The following is a 19,478-nucleotide window of genomic DNA, read 5'->3' as shown; positions in this document are numbered from 1 at the left end:
CTCTTGAGCTTCTTCCATAACATTTCACTTTTGATAGTGACCCAAACCTAGCAGAGGTTTTGGGTCACTATCCTCACTCGGTTTGAACTGAGGCGGGTTGAGTGGTATCCATGTGAGGGCCACAAACTGTGCAAAGACCAACTTTGTCGGCTCCTCTTCATTACTTTGGGAATGTGGACTATGTCTTTGTGGTACTTTCTCTTGGTGAAATGAATCTGCACTGTGTTTAGGGACATATTTCTATACATTCAAGCTGGTGTAAGCCTTTAGGTAGGCTCTCGCACTAGTTAATACATTCCCGCTAACGCAACAACATCAACCAGTCGCTGCTGATCTTACTCTAAACTCCAAACTATTTAATCAAAGGAGAGTGAGGTAGTGTTGATAATCTTAAAAGGATATTTTAGAACTTAAGTAAATACATAATTACAAAATTATTTTTTTTAATGAAATTCTGAATAAAATAGATTCAAATTACTTCTTCATTCTTAAACTTGCAATACATTACACATTAAGCGCTTACAATTTACAACGTTACAGTAAAATTGTATATTACATATTAATGAAAATGTTCATTGGAGTGAAGGTACATCGATCAAAGGTAGTTCGGGGTGGTACCAGCAGGTGGCGGTAAAACGGTGTCGATCAGTTACTGGCGTAACCAGAAGCAACGAAAAAGAAACCTGGGCGCATGACGTCACGCGGTTGAGCAACCGGCGCGCGGCACGGAAGAGCGGCGCGTGTCCACCATCCTTTCCCTGAAACAATCACCAACTACTCTTCGTGGTAAGGGTTCGTGCCTCACTGCCAGGTGAACGACTACCGATGACGCCGCCAGAGAGACGCGAGGACGCGGCTCGTAAACGCCGGACTCACGGTCACTTTAGTTTCGGTTCGACTCGCCTTATGTGGCGCAGTTCCTCCGTGTAGCGCCGACGGGGCTAAAACGGCTAACGTGACCACGAGCGCCGTTGTTGTGGTCCGCTGCTGTTTTTATGTTCTGTACACAATACAATTATCCACGGTCAATACGATACGTCACTTCCACCCTGCTTCCGCTCAGGTATACGCGGATAAAGGCTCTTCCCCTCTCCATAATTCTGACTTCTGGATGTTTCTATAGAGCCGCTATGGCCTCGGATGACATCGCTCAGCTGGCGGATGCGCTTGCCAAGACCCACGTCGGAGATGGAGAGCTGAGCTATCAGGGCTTGGGCCTGAAGCTCGATGACGCGGAATCAGGTGAGACACTTGTCTTTTTGAAACGATTGTGCTGGTGGCGGTCTTCTCCTCATATCTGACCCCCCCCCGCTCCCCCCCCTGGTTTTCTGCTCTCAGTGGAGGAGCTGGTGCGTGAGATAGAGCAGTACCCGGGCCTGAGAGCTCTGCGCCTGGAGGGGAACACGGTGGGAGTGGATGCAGCCCGGGCCATCGCCAAGGCTCTGGAGAGCAAAGACCTGCTGCAGGTACTCGCCTGCCCCCCCCCCCCCCCCCCCCCCCCTGTAGCCAAGAAGACTGCCTTTGCTGATTTGTTTTCTTGTAACGGCTCGTTGTGTCTTTCAGAAATGCCACTGGAGTGACATGTTCACCGGGAGGTTGCGCTCTGAGATCCCAACGGCCTTGGTGAGAAATTCAGAGGCTGGTTTGGTTAATCCAGTCGGGTTTTCTGGATTTGAGTCGTCTTGAAGAGAACATGCCCATCTCACACGTCGTCTTTCTGTGCCTTCGTCAGAGGTCTCTGGGCAGCGCCTTAATGAGTGCAGGGGCCAGGCTGACCGAGTTGGACCTGAGCGACAACGCCTTTGGGCCGGACGGCGTGAAGGGAATCGAACAGCTGCTCAAGAGCCCTTCCTGCCACAATTTGCGGGAGCTGAGGCTGAACAATTGTGGCATGGGGATCGGCGGAGGAAAGGTGAGTTTGTTTTGACCGGGCACGTAAATCACCGATCCACCTCCCAGGAAGCCTATTTTCTCCCCCTAAAGGAGAGGAGGTTGTCCGTATTTAAAATGAACCACTTCAAATGTTCCACACGGCTCAGGTTTGAAGGTGCTTGCATCACAGTGCTGTGTCCTCTCTGTAGATCTTGGCTGAAGCTCTGATCGAGGGCCACAGACAGTCGTCGGAGCACGGAGCGCCACTCAAACTGAGAGTGTTCATCGCAGGGAGGAACCGCCTGGAAAACGAAGGAGCCCGCGCCCTGGCTAAGGCCTTTGAGGTAACAAAACACCTCCAAATGTCATTATTTGGGGAAAACTATTCCACAATCATGGATTTATTGAGCTAAATTACCGAGCATTTCCTTGTTCCAGGGTCTGAAGGATTCACATTTTTGTTTTGTGTTGCTCTATATTTAAAAAACTTACCCTCTCTCTTTTTTTTTTTCCTAATGTAAGCTGATGGGCAGCCTGGAAGAAGTCCACATGCCCCAGAACGGGATCAACTACGCAGGTGTGACGGCGCTGGCTGCAGCCATGCGACACAACCCGGAGCTCCGCGTCCTCAACTTTAACGACAACACCTTCACCAAGAGGGGAACGCTGGCCATGGCGCAGGTAAGGCCCGTCTTCACATACTCCCCAAGTGGAGAAGATCTGTAGCCTTTCACTGGAGTCAGTTTTTTTTTCTCCTTCCTGACGGCCATGCAGGCTCTGAGGCACCTGAGGAATGTACAGGTGATCAACTTTGGAGACTGTCTGGTGCGCTCCGAAGGCGCTATCGCCCTCGCCGCTGTCCTCGGAGAGGGACTGCCGATCCTCAAGGTGCGTTCACCACCAAAGGGCAGCCTTGGTCTTGGTCTGCCTAGTCTCCGAGATGATTCCAGTGCTCTGTGGGGTTCCTTGTTTTCAGGAGCTCAATCTGTCCTTTGGCGAGATCACAGAGGCGGCAGCTTTGGTGGTTGCTCAGGCGGTCATGGACAAACCCGACATGGAGAAAGTGGATTTGAACGGTAGGCTGACTGCGGATCGGCTTCTGATTGGAGTAAAACCCTGGAAACGCTACGGAATTTGTTTCCATATTCCTTGTAAAAGTTCTCTAGGGTTTCAGTTAAGCTGGAATGTTTTTTTATAACCCTAAAAAAAGCAAGTGATGATACACCAGGTGAAAGTTACTCTTGTATTGAACTCTTCCAGGTAACAGTTTGGGGGAGGAGGGCTGTGACGCTTTGAGGGAAGCCATGGAAAACATGGACAAAGGAGGCATGCTGGCATCACTCAGGTAACACACACACACACACACACACACGTTGACAGACCCAGGGACGGTTGTCAAGTTCCTTCAGCACAACAAAAACACAACTTTTCTCTGATCAGCTTCTTGTTAATTGGAGCAAATGTCATCTTGACTTGACTGCAGTGATGATGAGGGAGAACCAGATGACGAGGATGATGATGATGAAGAAGATGACGACGACGATGCAAGTGACGACGGCAATGAAGACGCTGAAGACGACTGTGAACTTGTGATGGAAAACGGAATAACGAGAGATGACAGTCCGGCAAAACCTCAGAGCTCGGTAAGACGACGCCAAACAAACGCTGCATATTTTAAATTTAAGTTGTTGCGTTTCTAAACGTGACTTTGTGGCCCCCTCAGGCCGAGATCACGTCCTTCCTCAGCTGCCCCTCTGCAGAGAGGCTCCTTCAGCTGGGAGAGATGAGGACGAGTCTGCATCAACAGGTAGGCATCTACCACCTGTCCCACCGCGCTCTCTGCCGCTCCCGCCATCTGATGTCTACTGCGACGGTTGTCCTCAGGTGGATGCATCCGACCCACACAACGCCGCCCACGTGCTTCTGAAAATCGCCGCTCTGCACAGTGAAGAACCGGAGACCAAGGCGGCGGTCCTGGAAACCATCGGTAAATAAAGTGCTACTTCTTATGAAGTCAAAGCAGCGCTTTTTCCCCCACGGCGTCTCGTTACATGACCTTCATCGTTGTGTCCCACAGATGCCGTGTTGAAGAAGCTCCTCTCTGGCTCAGCTCTCCAGTCCTTCTGCTTCCTCTCCTCGCTGCTGGTCATGATGGGACTTCTTAAGGTAGGCTGAGGGACTTCATGGTGATGGGACAGACCTGGATCCTATAAAAGCATTGACCTCTGATTCTGCCTTTTCCGGTTGCGTGTTTCAGGGAGAGGGGAGGGTGAAGAAGGTGTCGCTGGTCCCAGGTCAGCTGCTGTGTTTGGAGCACGCCATTCAGCAGGAATACTTCACTAGGCACCACGCCTCGCTGCTTCACACCTTCATGTCGAAGTAAGATCATTGTTATGTGCACACTTGGCGTTTGACAGTCGAATGTGATCAAAGGCTCGTAGTGTAGAACAGTTTGCAACATGTTACATTGAAACCCGTTTAACAGGAACGCTGGAGCTCTGGAGTCCTGCAGCAGTGCCAGTGAGCGGCTGAGCTCCACACTGGAGAAGAAGTGCCATGACCACCACTGATGACCTGTGACACACACACGATACCGACTTTACTGTATTTTTTTAAAATAACAAAACCAACAGGGAATCTTTACACTTGAAGAAGGGACTCAGACAGCCACTTAATGTACAGTATTTCCACTCCTGATTTGTATATTTTGATGAAGGCAAAAAACTGTGCAGAATGTCTGTTATTTTTTTACTTATGCTTGTGACGATATTTTTATAGAAAATAAAGGGAGCCAACAAATGGAACGCTGCCCCCCCCCCCCCCCTTTTTAAACATTTACAACAAAACCTCCCTTTTAGACGAGGTCCCCACGCAGCTTTACAGAGTGGTCAAACCAACAGTTACTCAGGTGGAACTGGAAAGGCATATTAAAAATACAATTTAATTATCCAAATAAAGAAAAGTGAAGGGCTGACTTTAATGCTTCCCATGCTGTTGTCATGTACCACCTCGTCAGTTCGGCACGTTGCTCCTCAGGTCCAGCAGTCCCAGCGCCGCTGTGAGCGATGGGCTCCACGCGGACCACCGGGCGCCGCATGCAGCGCCGGGACCTCGATCACACGTATATCTTACCTCTTTGTAAAAAGTTTTATTCATTCATTCATCTGTCTTAATGAAAAATGTGCTCTTATACATATGACTTGATGAAGTACAGCTGCTGGTTTCACCTCGCATACAGTTTATGGAGCGTTTGAGGGAATGATGACGTCACACTGGACTGCATTCACATTGAGACGTTTGCCTGATGTGTTGGTTTTGTACACTGGAAGTCAAAAATAAAACTAATCAAACAAACGCTGACTCTTTATCTTTGTGTGGCAGTTCGGAATAAAATTAATTAATTTGTTCTTTTTATTGGCGCAACACCTTTTTGTGCGTGCGTGTGTGCGTGTGAGAGGGGAGGCGTGCCGAGCCGATGAATGACTGGATGAACGGAGTTTACTCTGGGGGGGCTGGGGGGGGCTGCAGAGGGAGCGGAGACCGTGAGAGAGTCAGCGGCCAGTAGTCGACCAACAGCCGGACGGAACCAGGACCGGCGCACGGTGAGTCCTGTAATCGTGACGATTGGATTTCCAACACCTGGGGAAAATTATCCAATGTCTGTCGTTTATTTTTTGCACTTTTTATCCTAAAAAGTCATCTCGAGTGATTGAACTAAGCCGCTAGTGCGCACTGAATTACTACATCGCGTTGAGGGGGAACGTTCAGTGATTTATGACCGGAAAAAGCAAAGCATCCAGAGGCGATGGAGCACGCGGCTTTCTTTTTCCGAGGGGAGACGCGTCTTGGCACCACACCGTCTGCGAGAGACACTGCGCGCCTTTGTGCGCCGGCGCGCCTCCGCGGTCCGTGCCGTGGATCCCCGGGGGCGCGCAGACAAACAGAGAAGAAGTTCAGCCCCACAAAATTCCTCCGTCTCTAGTTTCTAGGCCCCTCTCTGCGACGGTGGGTGAGGGGGGGGGGGGGTCTTATGGACAAAGCGTGGTATGCTGCTAAAATATCACAAAGGCCCACGGAACAGCCAGCTGTCCTTACATGAACTGTAAGGTGATCATTAATAACACAGTCCTCTCCATCGGGTCCCATGAGGCGCAGGAGTTTTGACCCAAAAGGTTCCAGCATGGCACCATTTCACCGTGACAACATTTTCAAAACCCAAATCTCACACTGTGGAGCTTTTCAGGTCCATTCCTGCGGATCAAGACTGTTGATCCAACATGGGAATGTGGTTTTAAGGCATTCCAGTCCAGGACTGGGTCAGCCGAATCCCCCATAATACAGAATGATGGAGATTTTATTTAATAAATTGAGCTTTTTATGGACATTTAGACAAATGGGACACACGGCTTTGTCTGATATTGTCAGTCTCCGGTAATTAGAGAGTATTCAGTAGGGCCTTTCTGACATCTTCTTTACATTTATATTTTACGTGCATGGGTAGAAGGTCTTCCTGTTGTTAACAAGCACTCGGATCCTGTAGTAAAAGCACCAATAAATACTCAATTGTGCGGCTCATCTGGGAAGTTAAAAGGACATTTGATGAAACAATTCATTTCAAACATTGATGCTCACAGGTGTGATGTTCAAAGATCAGCACTGTGCAGAGAGAGAAAGAGTGAATGGTGTTGATCAGTTTCCTCTACAGACACTGCAATGGCCAAATAAGTGAAATGAGAGTGAATGAATGCATGGAGGATTTTTTTTAGGGTACCTCATATCCAAAAAAGAGAGTCAAAACACCAGTTGTAGTGGTCCCTTTGGGGGAAAATGAAAAAATGAACAAGTAACGGCTGTTATCCCCCCTCCCAGATGTTCTCCCCGCTCTGTCCCGACACCCTCTGGGTCCTGCTGCTCCTCTTCATCCCTGCGGCGCTCGCGTCAAAATGTCCACAGCAGTGCGTCTGTGACCAGATCCAGCTCACCGTGACCTGCGTCAACAGGAACCTGACCCACGTTCCCCCTGCGGTTGACGAGGTCTGTCACTCACACAGGTTTCTGCTGTTTACCATCTGGCTCCATCCAACTCCTCGCTCTCTTTTACAGATCACGGTGAAGTTAGATCTCCGAGGCAACGACATCCCGGAGCTTCCCACCGGGGCCTTCAAACACACTCCGTATCTGACTCACCTGTCGCTGCAGCGCTGCAACATCCGCAGGGTGAAGGAGGGCGCCTTCCGAGGCCTCGGCCGCCTGGTCTTCCTCAACCTGGCCGACAACAACGTCGACATCCTCTACCAGGTCCCACAGCCGTCGCCCCCCCCCCCCCCCCCCCCACGTCCCATTTTCCTATTCACGTTGACCTTCTGGCCCCCCTTTGTGCTTTGCCACCCCAGGAGTCGTTCGACGGCCTGTCCTCGCTGAAGCAGCTCATGATCGACCGGAACCGCGTGGAGGAGATCCAGCCCGGGGCGTTCTCTCAGCTCGGCTTCCTCAACCTCCTCTCCCTCACGCACAACCAGCTCGTCTACATCCCCAACATGGCCTTCCAGGTATAGCGAGATAGCCTCGACATGTCCCCCCCCCTCCCGTTGTTGCGGTGTCTATTTAAAAAGCGGACGTTTTCTCCCTCCAGGGTTTGCAGAACATCAAATGGCTTCGTCTCAGCCACAACTCTCTGAACTACTTGGACACGGAGGCCTTCGCCGGCCTGCTGACGCTCACGCGTCTCAGCCTGGACCACAACGGGCTGCAGTTCTTTCCCACGGAGACCATGACCAGGTGGGCTGCCTGCTACGACACCTGTGATCGGCCACAGGGCTTCACAGAACTTCAGATCAAATAAGAAATGCTAAATACGGGCAAAAAGACAGTTGATTGGCTTCATTTTCCACCCCTCGCCATCCAGACTGCCAGAGTTGACTCGCCTGGAGATGAGCTACAACCCGATGGCCTACCTCGGAGAGGAGGTGGTGTCCATGGCCAAACTGACCCACCTCTTCCTGGACCACATGTCCCTGCAGGACATGTCCAGCACAGCTGTGAAAAAAGCCCCCAGCCTGGTCCACCTGGACATCGGCCACAACCAGCTGCGCGTCATCCAGCCCTTCTCGGAAAGTTCCCCCAAGCTGGCGCGCCTCAACCTGGCCGGGAACCCCATCTACTGCAACTGCTACCTGCGTCCACTCAGGTCCAGCAGCACATTCGGGATTTCAAACTGACCCGACGAGGCCTGGGGTGCCATAACCGCGTCAAACCAAAAGGTCCTCGCTGTGTCTCCTCACCTCACTTTACAGGGAGTGGTCGATTCGGAGCAAGATCAAGCTCCTGGGGACGTGCGCAGGACCGGCCCACCTGTCAGGAGAAAACCTGGAGGCCGTGTACCCCGCGGAGCTGCGTTGCCAGAGCCAGGAGGCCATGTTGAAGGCCGAGCTGGAGGAGTCGGCCAGGATGACGCCGCCGCCCACCCAAAAGCCGGAGAGCAAGGTCAAGTGTCCTGCAAACTGCGTGTGCGAGGTGAGCTTTGTGACGTGCTCCCGTAGCGAGTCACCGGTGGACCTCACCAGCAGAGCACGTCTGTGGGCCGAGGAAGCCCGGAGAGACGCGGAGGGCAGAACATGCAAACTTTTTGCAATTGTGTCCCTTTAACCCTCGGTTTTGAATCACTGAAACATTCCTTCTGTGGCGTGGTGGAAACCCCTTGACCCCAGTGACCATCCATCCCTCTCTGCAGGCAGATACACACCACTCCTCGTGCGAGAACCGCGCTCACACCAAGGTTCCTCGGGGCTTCTCTCCCGACACGCGGCTCCTGGACCTGCGCGGCAACAACTTCCACTACATCCCGAGCAACAGCTTCCCCGGCGCCGCCCACGTCGTTTCCCTGCACCTGCAGCGCTGCAAGATCACGGAGGTGGAGGGCGGGGCCTTCAGCGGAATGAAGGGGCTCATCTACCTGTACCTGTCGGAGAACGACCTCACTTCCCTCAGTCCCGATGTTTTCAAAGGTTTTTTTTTAAAGTTCTAATCATAATTAGTAGATAACGGCTCCGCGGCGTTATTCTGATTCACCCCTTAATGCTTTCTATCATGGAAATGTGCAGGCCTCCCTCAGCTGACTTACCTCCACCTGGAGAAGAACCGCTTCAAAGGTTTCCCCAAAGGAGCATTCGGACTGGTTCCCGGCCTGCTGGCGCTCCACCTGGAGAACAACTCCATCGCCGAGCTGGAGCCGGACATCTTGACTGGGGCCGAGGGCCTCCGAGCCCTGTACCTCACCGGGAACGCCGTCGATCGCGTGTCACCGCGAGCCCTGGACCGGGCCGGCGACCTCGACACGCTCCACCTGGGGGCGAACCGGCTGAGCGAGGTGCCCACCCAAGCGCTGAGCAAGGCGGGGAACCTCAGAGACCTGAGGCTGTCGGGGAACCCAATTCGCTGGGTGGGGCCCAACGCTTTTCGACCCCTGGAGAGGTCGCTGAAGGAGCTGTACCTGGATAACATGGGGCTGGAGAAGGCGAGTGGGTTCCCTCTAACCTGCCTGTTTACTCCAGCTTCAGAAGTAATTCACTGTCTGACCCCCTCGCACTACAGATGTCACAGACCTCCCTGGCAGGTGTGGGTCCGGTGTTGCGGAGTCTCTTCCTGGAGGGCAACCAGCTGGAGGAGTTGCCTAACCTTCACCCTCTCACTTCTCTGGAGGTCATCAACCTGGCCGATAACCCCCTGATGTGTGACTGCCCTCTGCTGCCACTGCGCATGTAAGAGCAACAGAATGAGTTATTAAAGCCTTTATTTGGGGACGATTACGTGACATTGAATCCAGTACCACTGGTTTGTATGGATTATGTTGCCATATTTAATAAATTCTTGATTTGACCTCTAGGTGGATTGAAAATGTCAACCTGAAGGTACGAGCCACTTGCGCCAATCCCCCTGAGCTGCGTGGACGCAAGGTGAAGGACGTGCACGTCTTCAGGGCCTGTCCCGGGGGCGAGGGCCTCCCGGCACCCCCGACCGTCACCCCGAAGCCCGCCAAGGCCCCCAAGGCCACCAAACCCAAACCAATGCACCTCAAGAGCGTTCAGCAGCTCAAAGCGCTCAAAGCCAAATCCAAACTTCGCAAAGGGCTGAACACGAAGGCGCCGGCGGACAAGAGACGCGGCGCCGCCTGAACCGCTTCTCTTGGATCCACGTTACCTGTAGAGCCAGCTGTCCCTTAGCTTAAGTTGCTCCAAGAAGATGCAGCCTCTGGCTTCGTGTTGCTTATAGTAAACCACTACAACACAAGTGCAGGATGCACCGATTTAGATTCCTTGAGACAACATTCAAAACAGCAAGTTGAAGAAAGTGTTTTTTTTTAATCAATGATTTAATATTGGCAAACATCTGGATACATTACATGAAAAAAATAAAACATTCCAACAAACATTTGTCTGCTATGGCATCCCAGAATACATTTGTACAGGTTTGATGTTGTGGAGCTTTTTGAAGTGTATAAACTACATGGTTTCATAGCTTCTCCTGGTGAATCACTTTAAGGTACATTCATTAATAGCTATTTAATGGATAGACTGTGTGGAAATACTTGCTTTTCATTGCTACTGGCAGGCTGTGCCATCCCTATTTAATGGCGGCTAGTCACAGGAAGCCAGTTCATTTCATCCGTCGTTTCCACAATGATCTCATTTCACACTCACTGTAAGCACACCCTCTTCGTTGGTCCAGTCGTTCTCTCCATTCTTCAAGCAGACACGGTCTTCTCATGTCTCCATTCCTGCAGCCTCTCCTGTCGTTTCCAGCTCCGCGTTGCTCTCCGAAGTTTCCTCCACGGGCCGCTCTTCTCCTGAGCTTCGCTCCACGTTGCACTCGAAGCTCTGTTCAGAAGATGCACACTCTTCCCCTCCGTCTGGTGCCGGTTCACTTGGCTTCCTCTTCACATGTGCTACGTGGTCTCTGCTGCCCCGGCCTGGTGACTGATGGCGGCCTGACTTAATCTGCTCGCCTCCCGCCTCCGATTTGACTTCTCCCAAAGGGACTTGTCGAGGAACATCGACGGGGTTCTCCATCTCCACCTCCACCTCCTCCACTTTCACCTGCACTGCAAAGACTGCGGAGACCAAATTTGTGTCACCAAATTACAAAAACTGTCACGCAGAAATGAGAGAAAGTGAGCAACGTGTTGTACGGGTCCGTCCACTTACTCTCCTGTTCCTCTGGCTCTCCCTTGGGCTGGATGAGGGGAAGAGCGTGGCCTTCTACGGCTGGAGAACCGCGGGTACCACCGACCTCAGGCTGCTGAGCGACGTCATCTGGAACTTGATCCTGAGAAAGTCTCTTCCTTTTCCTTCCTATAGAAAACAAAATTAGATAATTGTTATCTAGTTATACAACTGTTGGATATAAGAGGATACTAAATGTTAAAAGGAATCCATTCACATTTCCAAGTCTAAACTTAAAAACTTACTCCTTTTCCCATACGGAGGGGGCTTCGGTTTCTTGTTCTGTGCCACCTGGTTTTCCAAATCAACTGGAAAACAGGATAAAAATCCCTGTCACTTGTACACAGGATCAAAATAGTCCCCACAGCGCCAACTTAAGAGTTAGAGAGGGAAACTGGAGAATTCTGCTTCCCTCACAATAAACCGGCTCAGACGTCCAGCTGAGGGCTTAACATGACCCCTACAACTCAGGGGGGAGGGGGGGGGGGGGGGGGCGGTATTTTTAATTGAATGGTGCTTTTACCGAGTCCTGGAGGAGACTCCAGCTGGTAGCGCATGAGTTCGCACCAGCCGGCGGGGTAGATGTCCGAGGACAGGTGGTCGATCCACTGGTCAAACTCGTCCTCCCAGCCGTCGAAGTGGATCAGCAGCAGGCGGCCCACGCAGCGCGTCACGGTGGCCACACACACCAGGCGCGGCTCCATCAGGTCCACCGCCTCCAGCTTGGTGTCGGGGGAGAAGCCGTGGCCCGGGTAGTCCTGGAGAGGCGGACAAACTGCCGCTTGAGATGCTGTCGGGTCGACGGAGTTAAACCAACTGTGGATGTGGTCATTGCTGAAACAGAGACTACAAATACCAGGCAGGGTTTGGACCCCCCCCCCTCCCCCCGCCCCCGGTCTTACGGTGTTAAACAGTCGCGCCGGTGCAGCTTCAGCTCCGGTCTCCTTCAGGTATTTGTCCCAGGTGAAGGTCTGAGCGTCGTAGCCTGCCAGAGACAGAGAAACCACGACGGCCCTTCATGAGCAGTGTTCTCCCCCGAAGTAATTAAGTGCGACCTGAAGCCGAAACTGAATTGGACGGTTCAGATGTACCTGGAGGTACCGTGAGAGGGATGTCGTTCTTTTTACAGAAGTCTACAGGAAAGATGGCATGAGATGAGGCGTGGTAGCAAAACCAATCGGAGCCGTTTGATACGACGCCATCGATCCCCACCATCAGGTAGCCGTCTAACAGAACCTGGGGGGGGGGGGGGGGGGGGGGGGGACATTGACACAGGAGTGAGTGTGCGTCATTATTCAGTCTGGTCTGGCCCATTAGGTTCAAACAAGGTGTGAAGTCACCTCACCTTTTGTACAGTGGCCACACAGATGCTTCCCAGGTTAAGAGGGTCGATGGCCTCCAGCTTCATTCCTGGCTCAAAGAAGCCTCCTTCCATGTAAACATACCTGGGCTGCAGATCACACACAGGTTGTCAGGAGCTGTTCTAATAGCAGACCCACGACCAGAGCACGACTTTCCAACAATGGCCAAAAAATGCAATACCACTCATCTCACTTTCTAGAATCATCACATGATGACTTGGGATTACTAAATATAAGTACAGGGTTGAGTTATTGTTATTGCTTGTTCTACCGGCAATAAACCCACCTAATCTTCCCCTTCTACTTATATTATTTGATTAAACTCGCATTTCTACCCAGTGTGGAACTACCACGGTTTACCTGGACAGACTTCTTGGTAATAAATAAGTAGCTTCTGCACATCGACCTACTTTTTGGAATTAATCTGATGAATTATCTCCTGAGCAATTAATTCATTTTTCTCACCTTCTTAAAGCACAGGAAGGAGTTATCACAGTTACTCTTCCAAACGTTGCCAGAAGCTTCGTTTGCTAAAAGGAAAAAAGAAGCATCGGAAATGTAATGAAAAGTGTTAACCGCTGAAAGCTTTGGTCCAAACGGGGGGAGATGTTCTGCTCGACGCTCTTTCCCCGGGTTTCAATTCCTTTGGTTCATCGGCTGCGAAGCGCGTTGTGTGTTTTTATCCATTTGTCGTTTCTGTCTGCATCGAATCCCCTACGTCACACACTCATGGAACCAATGGAAACCTACCAGGAGGTTTGATGTCGTGGCCCACTTTTTTGGACCAGCCCAGCGGGTGCACCAGAGGACTCCACATGTGGCACCAGAAGTCAGAGAGCGTATTCTCCCGAGCGTCACTCTGGTCTTCGTACACCAGGTGCAGGCGGCCACCTGTAATGGACTCTACAGCTGCCAGGCGGGTCCGACTCACATGCTTGGGGTCCACCACCTCCACGCGCAACCCTGGTTTGATAGGGTTCCTCATGCCCTCTGCCAACTACAGGGAGGGGGGGAGGGGGGGGGACACACCAAGGGATGAATTAATTCAGTGTAGTAAAAACTTGCTTTCATGATGCTCTTCACATGTGTGAGACGCGTGTTTTACATTCATGTAGAAGTCGACCGGTAGAGTCTGGGACCCCACGAGCTTGGACATCAGATACTCCTTCCAATCCGGGATGTTCTGCTTCACATCTATGGACACACGGTTTGTTAAGGTGCAACGTATGCTTTTGATGTATCCTGATCCCCCCTTCTATCCGTTAAGTGTGATCTCCCACCTTGTGGGGGCACCAGAAGTTTGCTTGTCATGGCGCACCATCCGATTGGGTTCACCTCCCCCGAGAAGATGCTGCACCAGAAATCTCGACTGCTGTCATGTTCGAAGCCTTCGTATCTCAACAGGACTTTGTATCCTGGACAAAGAGGAGAGAAGGAAGACAACAGTCAAGTTCAAGGCCCATATATCACTGCAAATCAGGGGTTTGGTGAGGTACATGAAAGCATTGACCTAAGGGGGACTGTTGGTCATCGTGTCTGTTGATGTTTACTGACATCGGAGGACGGCAGAATAAAATGATGGTTTTATGTATGATGTAATATTAACTGGAGCATTAGAGGAGATGCTACTGTAGCCTGCTTTGTTCCTTTCATTTAAAGCTTATTTTCCCCTTCTGCACAACTTAAAACTCATCCTTGTGTGTATCCTCATAAAACATGGGCATTGCTTCACACGGATGCACTTACATATATAAATAATTACAATAACTGACACTGATGTACAACCTGCAATCTGGATGACAGAAGCGATCCAGTAGACTTTACTCGGCAGCACTGCGTTGGTGTTCAGGACCTCCACCTTCATCCCCAGAGTGATGTCATCCCACTGGGCACACAGCGGCACCTGCAGGTGGGGGGGGGGGGCAGACGTTTCCTTACAAGTCTCCGGAAATCTCAAGCATTATTTCCAAGTGTGATCCGAGTTTTCAATGATTTATTTTCTTTATATGTTGGACTCATGCTGGTGGAAATGCTGTTTAAAACTGTTGTGCACAAGTTGGCATGAAATACTCTAAACATTCTTTCTAATTGCACAGACAGGACTCACATGTCTGAAGCAGGACACCGGTGCAGCCAGAGAGGTTTCCTTCTCCAGGTAGGGACCCCATTCAAAAACTGCCCCCGTTGCAACAGAAGGGAGCGACAACACAAACAAACGGCTGATGTCACGAGTTCTGGAGACGTTTGTGCGTACTGTACGCAGCTTTTAATAGTCCCGAACAAGCACCAAACACAGTTAAGGTATCTTTGTGTGTGTGTGGCCTCACCATTCAGTGCTGCTGCTGGAGGGGATTTGTTCATCTTCTTCAGCACGGAGGCGTTCTTTGAGGGGGGCCTTCCCTGAGGAGACAAGCCCAAAAGCATCTCATCAGCCTCTCTTTGGGGGACACATTTAGGCGGCGCCATAAGCTTCAAACCCGCTACTACAGCAAAATGCTGCCATAATGCGTTTGTGACTTATTATGAAACAATACATTTACACCAATAAAGAAATAAATAAATACATTGGTTCCACTGAACGTCTCCTGGTGCACTGCAGGAGATATTAGTTATTTTGTCTTGGATTTGAATGAGTCTCTGAGTGAAACATGACACAGCATCACTACAGCTTCTCTTTGCTTTAAGTGATAATCAACTAATACTCAGGGGTTGGATGAACAAAACGTCTTGGTCAAATGCATAAGCTCAGCTTGAAACCAGGTGAACCAAAAGAATTAGTCACCTGCAGTCGTGCCAGTATGGAGGACTTCTTCGAGTTGGACGAATAGGATCGTGAACAGGAAATACTGCAGAAACGCTTGGTCTTGGAAAAGAAGGTGCTGATGCTGCCGCTGGTGCCGCACATCTCACAAACCACTGTGAAGATAAACAAACATACGGATTTAGTATAAAAACCTATTTACATCTTGTGAATGATGCCTTTGGGATTTTTATCCATTCAAGTGGTTTGTGAAGGATTTCCATCAAACAGACAAACACTTTTCATTTTGTCTCAACACTTGTTGTCTCTTGTTCCTCTTTTGCACCTCACCTGGCAGTTCTTCTTTGTTTCCACCCCCCCAATTCACCCCATCTCCCGTCAGTTCTTTGTCACCTCCTCCGTCAGCATCATCAAACTGCACCGACGCCATTTCATTATTTTCCACCTTTGAAGAGAAGTAGAACGTGTGAGTCTTGCTGTAAATAATAAATGCAAACCAACAGCGAGGCGTGTTTGAAGCGCTCAGCCCGGCAGACACTCTCTCTCTCGCTCTCTCTCTTTGCAGGGAGCGACGAAGGTTATAACTACTCACACTTGCGGTGCGCTCTTTTGGTTCGGCAGCAATGCCTCGACGTTGGATAGCGGGCAGGCAGCTGCTGCAGCCCACGCCATCGCAGGATGAACAGTGCGGACGGACGAAGACGGTGGGAACGGCTCCCAGCTTCAGAATCAGAGCCCCCGGGAGTTGCTTGGGCTCAAAGTACTCCCTGCCAAAGTGCTCGCTGCAGAGGTGAGAGTTCGGTGTGGCGACCCACTGGCTGCGGGTGCGCTGAACCTGCTTCTCCCATTTGCGAAAGTCCTTGGAGTCCTTGGGGAACTTAAACAGCTTCACTCCATCCTCCGTGGTTTTGCCGCATCCAAAAGCCACACAGTGGTACGGCATGCTGGACCATCAATACCTCAGAGCACAAAGCGGGGTCTACAACCAATGCATCTTGTCCTCTTTGGTGCTGTAGGCCGGTTTTCCGTGAGCTCTGTAGAGGAAAACGATGCACTAGATTTACAAATAGCAGAAAGTTTTCTAATTCTACCACCAGAAATACTTTAACCAATTCTTAACACTAGCCCCAATGAATAGACACAGGGAGAGATGGAGGACAGCTCTATGCAGGTTATTGATCTAATAACAACGAAAATGTTGTTTTTGTGTTTATACCGAATTAACGGTGTAAGATGCACATTCCAATAAATCTAATGTTATGTCTACATTTAGGCCAATTAATCAGAACTTGGTAGTAAGTAAATCAGTGCACACAAATTGACGATATCACTACGTGTAACTCATTGTTTTAAGCTAATTTTGACTAAGAACAGGTTTGTAAACAAGCAGGTCGAAATACTAAGCAGAGTGCGACTAACGTTAGCGCACATGCTACTGTAAAAGCTAACATTAAATGCTAATAGCACGTTATTGGTAAAACGGAGCACTTGTTATTACTTTAAGAGGCTACTTACACATAGACTAATAATATAGCCCCTAATTGAAATGTTTAATCCGAGTGCACAACTATCGGATTAAAGTTGTTACGTTTAATTGTTTGAAAACTGTAGGTTGGTTATTTGGTTTTCTCCACCTGTATTGCGGTCGCTTACCTTAGACGTCATCATACTTTAAGGGCCAGGAGAAAAGCATCATGGGAGTTGAGGTTTTAGAAGATTTGATGGGACCACTCGTCGGTTCTCCTTAACGCAAATACACTGTGGTGAACCTTAACTTTTACGAAAGCACTGCATTTGTACATTTTCCTCACACGCCAATTTCGACTCCTTCTCGAGGAAAATGCAGGGTTCGGTACACGTTTCTGTAACAGTTAGTTATTTTCATTGCTGAACTTTGAAAAAGTAGCGTCAATCGTCCCATATCGGCTGCTGGTCTATGTTGATTTATTCTCTTTAAGTTATATTGTAAACATTTTGATTTTGCTGTTAAATTATCCGTGGATTATGGAGTAGTTTCATTTTTCAATAATATTTATGTAAATAAATTAGTGGGTTTTGTGGACTGTTTGTGTTAAATTTGTGTTGTGTTGTTAGTTGTCTACAATATTGCTTTTTACTATATTATAGGAATGCCTCCAGCCTGGAATTAACACTTGCAGCCTAATAGCTCGTAAACTATTTATTGAGGTTCTATGAGCAGTGTCACACTCAGTATGCTCAAACATATTATGCAGCACGATTAAGACGTATATTCTAAATTTACACAATGAATACAGTATACTAAAGGGGAAATTGGGTTTATAGGTCCTCTCCTGAACACAATTTCAAGATTTCTTATTTAAAACTATTCAGCTTTACATAATTGTGGACCATTATTATGAATGCAGAGAAAACCTCAAAGGCTTAACAACTTTTTGGGGGTTTTCTTTTGCACTATTAACACGTATAATAGCCATTATTGAACATTGACATGCTCTGCAAATGTTTGCCATTTAAAATACATAGTGTTAATCAAAAGAGAAGATACAAAAGAAAGTAAGAGGTGTTATTTGACAGCGACACGTTGTGGACATGCAAGGCATGACCCACATGATTGAAAGACGTTGTTCACTGACCTGGTAGTGGGGGCAACTACTAAAGAACACTGAAGGCCTCAGCTTCAAGGTCACGACTCTTCTCTTCAAGATTCCTTGTCCCTAAATGGTGGAACGAGCTCTCTGATGACATCAGGACCTCAGAGAGCCTTCCGCCGCAAACTAAAGACACTCCTCTTCAGAATGTAGCTCGATCAAAACAAATTGTAGCACTTAAATTCTACTTATAATGGTGCTTATCTATAACAAGTTGTAAATCATATTTGATTGAGTTTGTATCCGTATGGTTGAAATAAACAGATTGTAAGTCGCTTTGGATAAAAGCGTCAGCTAAATGACATGAAATGTAATGTTCAAAGTTTGTCCATTGGCCAGGTCTAAATTGGTTTGAATGCATATTTGTTAATCTTTGGTGATTTATAAGCATCTGAAGCATGAATAATGGTTTTGATCCTTTGCATTGATGGCAATTTCACTTGTTTACACTTTGTTTCTCTCTGTGCTGCATAAGACGCCTTTTTCCAAATTAAGCGCAATATCTACAGGAGGGACCGATACCAAGGGCCACGCATGACTGAATATTAGACAAACAGGCTCTGATTATGTTCCTTCATCATTGCATGAAGAATATATACATTAAATAATGTTGATTAATCCCTGAATTAGGGGCAGTTTTGGTCCTAGGGCCCCCTAGTGGGTTAATCTAGCCATGGCCCTGTCACTGGGCATCACACCCAAGCTACCCAGGTGAGTCCAGGTGTACGGCCCATGCATGTGGTGCTGTCGCCCAAGCAGTGTGATCCACTGAGGTGCAATGATGCACGTTTGGTGAAGTCTTCACATATGTCTTTTTTCCATACCGATGCATTTCCACTTATGAAAGCAGATAATTTGTTGTAACAACTTGTAAAATGTTAAAAGCAACATACAACTGCAAATAAATAGTCTCTGTTAAGATGGATTTAGCACCTGCGGGTGTCATGTAGCCATGACCTGCCGAAAATGGAAGGATTTATTTTTCATGCTTTTTCTTTCAATCAACAACAACATTTTCTGTTTGAAAGTCTTACATTCTTAGTTTGAACCATGCCCTATTAATGATAAAGATGATGGTCTTATGTTGGTTTAACTAGAACTGGCGAGAGGGAAACATAGCAATTGAATCCCTTGTTGCCTGACCACATATTCCCAATAGGCCATTTGATTATTTACACGTATCCCCAAAAGGCCTGAATCCATTAGATCGCAGCTTTCATATTATCTGTATGTCGTATACTCCCCTTTGTGAATCTCTAGCTCCAAAATCCCACTTCATCCCAAAGCTGACAGCCAGCGTATTTCTTTTCTTCATTTTTCAGACGGTGCTTGTCCCACTGGTCAGTCATTAGGGATCCTACGTGGCCAAACAAAACTTGATTCCGACTTGCAGTAGAAATTAAGGTTTGAAAACATACAGAATTGTGCTGCATTGCTGAAAAAAACATGTCAGAAAGCCCACATGTTCTGTACTTGTTTTAGTGGATGCAATAGTGCAGTGATTAGGCTGTATTCGCTGATGTGGATGTAAGGAAAGCTCTTTAAAAAGTCTTTCCAGTCAGACTGTGAGATGATTTTGATTTCTCCACGATGACTGGCCGAGTAAAGGCTCATCGCTGTTTTGGTGCGAGCACGG

The 19,478-nt window shown here is 48.9% G+C and overlaps 3 protein-coding genes across 6 annotated transcripts; 2 read left to right on the top strand and 1 right to left on the bottom strand.

The window, feature by feature from the left end:
• The first annotated feature begins 442 nt into the window (after nucleotides 1-442).
• rangap1b (Ran GTPase activating protein 1b) lies at nucleotides 443-5,220 on the top strand. The gene is made up of 16 exons (XM_037464241.2): nucleotides 443-786; nucleotides 1,124-1,242; nucleotides 1,339-1,466; nucleotides 1,564-1,623; nucleotides 1,733-1,912; nucleotides 2,082-2,216; nucleotides 2,395-2,553; nucleotides 2,647-2,760; nucleotides 2,849-2,948; nucleotides 3,133-3,217; nucleotides 3,356-3,515; nucleotides 3,596-3,679; nucleotides 3,757-3,859; nucleotides 3,950-4,038; nucleotides 4,130-4,251; nucleotides 4,358-5,220. The coding sequence occupies exons 2-16, from the start codon at nucleotides 1,131-1,133 to the stop codon at nucleotides 4,440-4,442; spliced, it is 1,716 nt and encodes a 571-aa protein (XP_037320138.2). The 5' UTR covers nucleotides 443-786; nucleotides 1,124-1,130; the 3' UTR covers nucleotides 4,443-5,220.
• A 155-nt stretch (nucleotides 5,221-5,375) lies between these two features.
• On the top strand, nucleotides 5,376-10,299 carry chadlb (chondroadherin-like b). 2 transcript variants are annotated; one of them, XR_009942866.1, is made up of 12 exons: nucleotides 5,376-5,474; nucleotides 6,742-6,906; nucleotides 6,976-7,170; nucleotides 7,266-7,421; nucleotides 7,505-7,650; nucleotides 7,778-8,059; nucleotides 8,166-8,385; nucleotides 8,603-8,876; nucleotides 8,973-9,385; nucleotides 9,463-9,629; nucleotides 9,755-10,129; nucleotides 10,165-10,299. XR_009942866.1 is itself a non-coding variant. In XM_037464125.2 (11 exons), the coding sequence occupies exons 2-11, from the start codon at nucleotides 6,742-6,744 to the stop codon at nucleotides 10,041-10,043; spliced, it is 2,307 nt and encodes a 768-aa protein (XP_037320022.2). In that variant the 5' UTR covers nucleotides 5,376-5,474; the 3' UTR covers nucleotides 10,044-10,299. The 2 variants fall into 2 exon arrangements, 1 of the variants encoding a protein (XP_037320022.2); XM_037464125.2 differs by having other exon boundaries at nucleotides 9,755-10,299.
• Nucleotides 10,300-10,317: 18 nt separating this feature from the next.
• On the bottom strand, nucleotides 10,318-16,987 carry l3mbtl2 (L3MBTL histone methyl-lysine binding protein 2). Of its 3 annotated transcripts, none has more exons than XM_037464124.2 (18): nucleotides 16,866-16,987; nucleotides 15,805-16,246; nucleotides 15,543-15,657; nucleotides 15,234-15,367; nucleotides 14,779-14,851; nucleotides 14,559-14,626; nucleotides 14,237-14,354; nucleotides 13,732-13,866; nucleotides 13,557-13,645; nucleotides 13,202-13,448; nucleotides 12,917-12,981; nucleotides 12,436-12,540; nucleotides 12,182-12,326; nucleotides 11,993-12,075; nucleotides 11,614-11,848; nucleotides 11,336-11,398; nucleotides 11,073-11,219; nucleotides 10,318-10,978 (listed from the first exon to the last, which is right to left on the bottom strand). In XM_037464124.2, the coding sequence occupies exons 2-18, from the start codon at nucleotides 16,153-16,155 to the stop codon at nucleotides 10,632-10,634; spliced, it is 2,520 nt and encodes an 839-aa protein (XP_037320021.2). In that variant the 5' UTR covers nucleotides 16,156-16,246; nucleotides 16,866-16,987; the 3' UTR covers nucleotides 10,318-10,631. The 3 variants fall into 3 exon arrangements, with proteins under 3 accessions (XP_037320021.2, XP_062416098.1, XP_037320020.2); XM_062560114.1 differs by having other exon boundaries at nucleotides 16,847-16,867; XM_037464123.2 differs by lacking the exon at nucleotides 16,866-16,987 and adding an exon at nucleotides 16,728-16,865.
• Nucleotides 16,988-19,478: the final 2,491 nt, after the last annotated feature.

Source organism: Pungitius pungitius, chromosome 21 (assembly GCF_949316345.1).
Source record: "Pungitius pungitius chromosome 21, fPunPun2.1, whole genome shotgun sequence".
In the NCBI taxonomy this organism is placed as follows: domain Eukaryota; kingdom Metazoa; phylum Chordata; class Actinopteri; order Perciformes; family Gasterosteidae; genus Pungitius; species Pungitius pungitius.
The sequence above is the reverse complement of the archived record's forward strand: the minus strand, read 5'-3'. Positions and strand labels throughout refer to the sequence as shown.

Coding starts and splice junctions, on each gene's coding strand:
- rangap1b (XM_037464241.2), top strand. CDS start 1,131: ATGGCCTCGGATGACATCGCTCAGCTGGCGGATGCGCTTGCCAAGACC. Junction 3,516..3,595: donor CGGCAAAACCTCAGAGCTCG/GTAAGACGACGC, acceptor TGGCCCCCTCAG/GCCGAGATCACGTCCTTCCT. Junction 4,252..4,357: donor CTTCACACCTTCATGTCGAA/GTAAGATCATTG, acceptor CCCGTTTAACAG/GAACGCTGGAGCTCTGGAGT.
- chadlb (XM_037464125.2), top strand. CDS start 6,742: ATGTTCTCCCCGCTCTGTCCCGACACCCTCTGGGTCCTGCTGCTCCTC. Junction 7,171..7,265: donor ACGTCGACATCCTCTACCAG/GTCCCACAGCCG, acceptor TTGCCACCCCAG/GAGTCGTTCGACGGCCTGTC. Junction 9,386..9,462: donor ATAACATGGGGCTGGAGAAG/GCGAGTGGGTTC, acceptor CTCGCACTACAG/ATGTCACAGACCTCCCTGGC.
- l3mbtl2 (XM_037464124.2), bottom strand. CDS start 16,155: ATGCCGTACCACTGTGTGGCTTTTGGATGCGGCAAAACCACGGAGGAT. Junction 13,867..14,236: donor TTCTGTCATCCAGATTGCAG/GTTGTACATCAG, acceptor CTCTTTGTCCAG/GATACAAAGTCCTGTTGAGA. Junction 12,541..12,916: donor CCTTCCTGTGCTTTAAGAAG/GTGAGAAAAATG, acceptor TGTGATCTGCAG/CCCAGGTATGTTTACATGGA.